This window comes from Pyrus communis, chromosome 17, assembly GCF_963583255.1.
Source record: "Pyrus communis chromosome 17, drPyrComm1.1, whole genome shotgun sequence".
In the NCBI taxonomy this organism is placed as follows: domain Eukaryota; kingdom Viridiplantae; phylum Streptophyta; class Magnoliopsida; order Rosales; family Rosaceae; genus Pyrus; species Pyrus communis.
Genome location: NC_084819.1, coordinates 9,308,167 through 9,310,638, shown reverse-complemented (window position 1 = coordinate 9,310,638; position 2,472 = coordinate 9,308,167). Strand labels below are relative to the sequence as shown.

Genomic DNA, 2,472 nt, shown 5'->3' with positions numbered 1-2,472 from the left:
AACCTCAAATTTTAGGCCATTATGGCAAAACACAAACTTTTGGGGTCACTTTGTGAATACACAAATATTCACAACTTCATGTTATTACAACTAGAACTCAAAACTTCAACAATCATAAAAACTTCATTAAAGGAGAAACAATTTGTCCCTTAGTGGGTCAAAGTGCAAATACACAAAAGTATTATAACTTTATGTAATTGCAAGAAAACCCCAAAAGTACCCCACTTGTGGGGTGGCCTGTTTTGGGTAGAAAGAAAGGGTTAAATATTTTTGTAAAGTTTCAACAAGTCCAAAAAGGTGTGAGGATTCTCAAGTAAAACACTCAACCTTTGTAAAAAAAGAAAGGCTAAATAAAACTATCAAACAAATTTGAAACAAAACTCCCAACCTTTTGTTCTTGAGATGAACATCAAGAACAAATGAAGAACACTCATGAAAACTCATATAGCTCCATGAACATTTTCCATTCTATAAATCCCAAAACTCACTCAAACAAAAGGGGATAAAATCCTAGGTTTCTTAGGGGTTCTTAATGTCGCTTAAAATCTCATTTAACAAGACAAACAAGAACCAAAGAACACTAATCCTAGAGTTGGCTGAACCCCCTTAATGCATGGCTCCAAATATGTAGTTCATGCATCCACAACTCTTGAGATGACAAATGTTCGAACAAAATTTGAAAAATTCAAAGAGGCACAGATAAAGCTTGTACTTTCACAACATTCCAAGCATAAATTATAAAATTGAAAAACCCAAAAGAATTCACCAAACAATAGACCTAGACTCTGATACCACTAAAAGGAAGTTTTTTTGTCTAACTAAGAACATTTGAGCGTAGCATGCATAAAATTAACTATTAAAGATGACATGAACTCAAAATCAATTCTTATTCCCATGAAATTCAAGGCCTAGTATTGATGAACCAAAACTCTTTAAAAATTAAAGAGATGAGAGATTTAAGCTTTCATACAACATAAAAAAAAAACATTTAACAACATGAAACTTAAACAACATTTTTAAAAACATATAACAACATAAAACTTAAACGCCTACTCCATGCTTCTTTTGGCCCAAAGATGTGCAACAAGATCCTGTTGTAGATACTTATTTGTGGCACGAGAACGTATCATTCTATAACGCCTCATGTACTCATTTATAGAAATACTACCAGTTCTTGGATTGAAAGACAAATTAGGCCCATCACATATTTTTGCACGAGCCCTTCTTGACCTATTTGGATCTTCTTGGTCGTCATCGGACTCTCCATCAATATACCCATCTCGCTGATCCTCGACTATCATATTGTGTAATATGATGCAAGACATTATGATGGAGTCCAAATTTTTTCGACTTCACCCTCTTGCCAGTTCACTGATGATCTTCCACCGTGCTTGTAGAATACCAAAAGCTCTCTCAACATCTGCTGGTATGCATCTTGGTGTAAGGTAAACAACTTTTTTGCATCATTCCTAGGGTTTGGAATTGCTTGGACAAGTGTCGCCAACTCTGGGTAGATGTTATTTGCCAAGTAATACCCCATATTGTATTGATGGTTGTTGACGTAGGAGTCAAGTTGAGGTACTTTACCTTCCGTCAAGTTATTGAAGAGGGGTGAACGCCCAAGAACTGTAATATCATTTTGGGATCCAATGACTCCAAAGAAAGCATGCCAGATCCATGTGTCATATGAGGCAATCGCCTCTAACACAATAGTTGGCTTTCTCGACCTTCTGCTAAGGCCTCATTGCCATCCGGTGGGACAGTTCTTCCAATCCCAATGCATGCAGTCTAATGACCCTATCATGCTTGGAAACCCACGGTCTTCAGCTTTGTGAATGAACCGATTCAGATCTTCTTGATTTGGCTCGCAGAGGTACTTATCTTTGTAAACCTGAACAATTATGTCACAAAATTGTTTAAAAGTATGAAGGCATGTAGACTCAGACATACCATGGGTTTCATCCATCAAATCAACTAGGGAGTTATAGGCCATCATTCAAAGTGCAACAGTAACTTTCTGATGAGGTGAGAAACCAGGACGGCCTGTTCTGTCCCGCTTCTGTCGAAAGTATGGATGGACCTGCTGAACATCACGAAGTAAACACTCGAAGACATGACGCCTCATCCGGAAGCGATGTCTGAAATCCTCTTCTGTATACACCGAGTTGGGGTTGAAGTAGTTATTCATCAGATTGGCATGCGTCATCGCTCTGTTTCATGGTTTGTAAGAGTAACCAACATTAGAGCCACCCTATTGAGGTTGTTCCTCAGTTGGCTGACACACCATGGCCACAGCCATGGCTGCTACTTTGTTTTGTTTGTTGTGCCTTACTTGAACTTCTTGATTAGACTCCTCATCTTCTTATCTCATTTGCGCCCATTTTGCTTCCCATTTGGAATTAGATGAGGACCCCCGGTTGGAATCTGAAGAGGATCCAAAGTTGGAATTCATTGCAAACTTGAATTGAAAAA

At 38.1% G+C, this 2,472-nt stretch overlaps 1 protein-coding gene across 1 annotated transcript; it reads right to left on the bottom strand.

The window, feature by feature from the left end:
- Positions 1-1,741: 1,741 nt before the first annotated feature.
- On the bottom strand, positions 1,742-2,206 carry LOC137721971 (uncharacterized). The gene is made up of 2 exons (XM_068460986.1): positions 2,009-2,206; positions 1,742-1,891 (listed from the first exon to the last, which is right to left on the bottom strand). The coding sequence occupies exons 1-2, from the start codon at positions 2,204-2,206 to the stop codon at positions 1,742-1,744; spliced, it is 348 nt and encodes a 115-aa protein (XP_068317087.1).
- Positions 2,207-2,472: the final 266 nt, after the last annotated feature.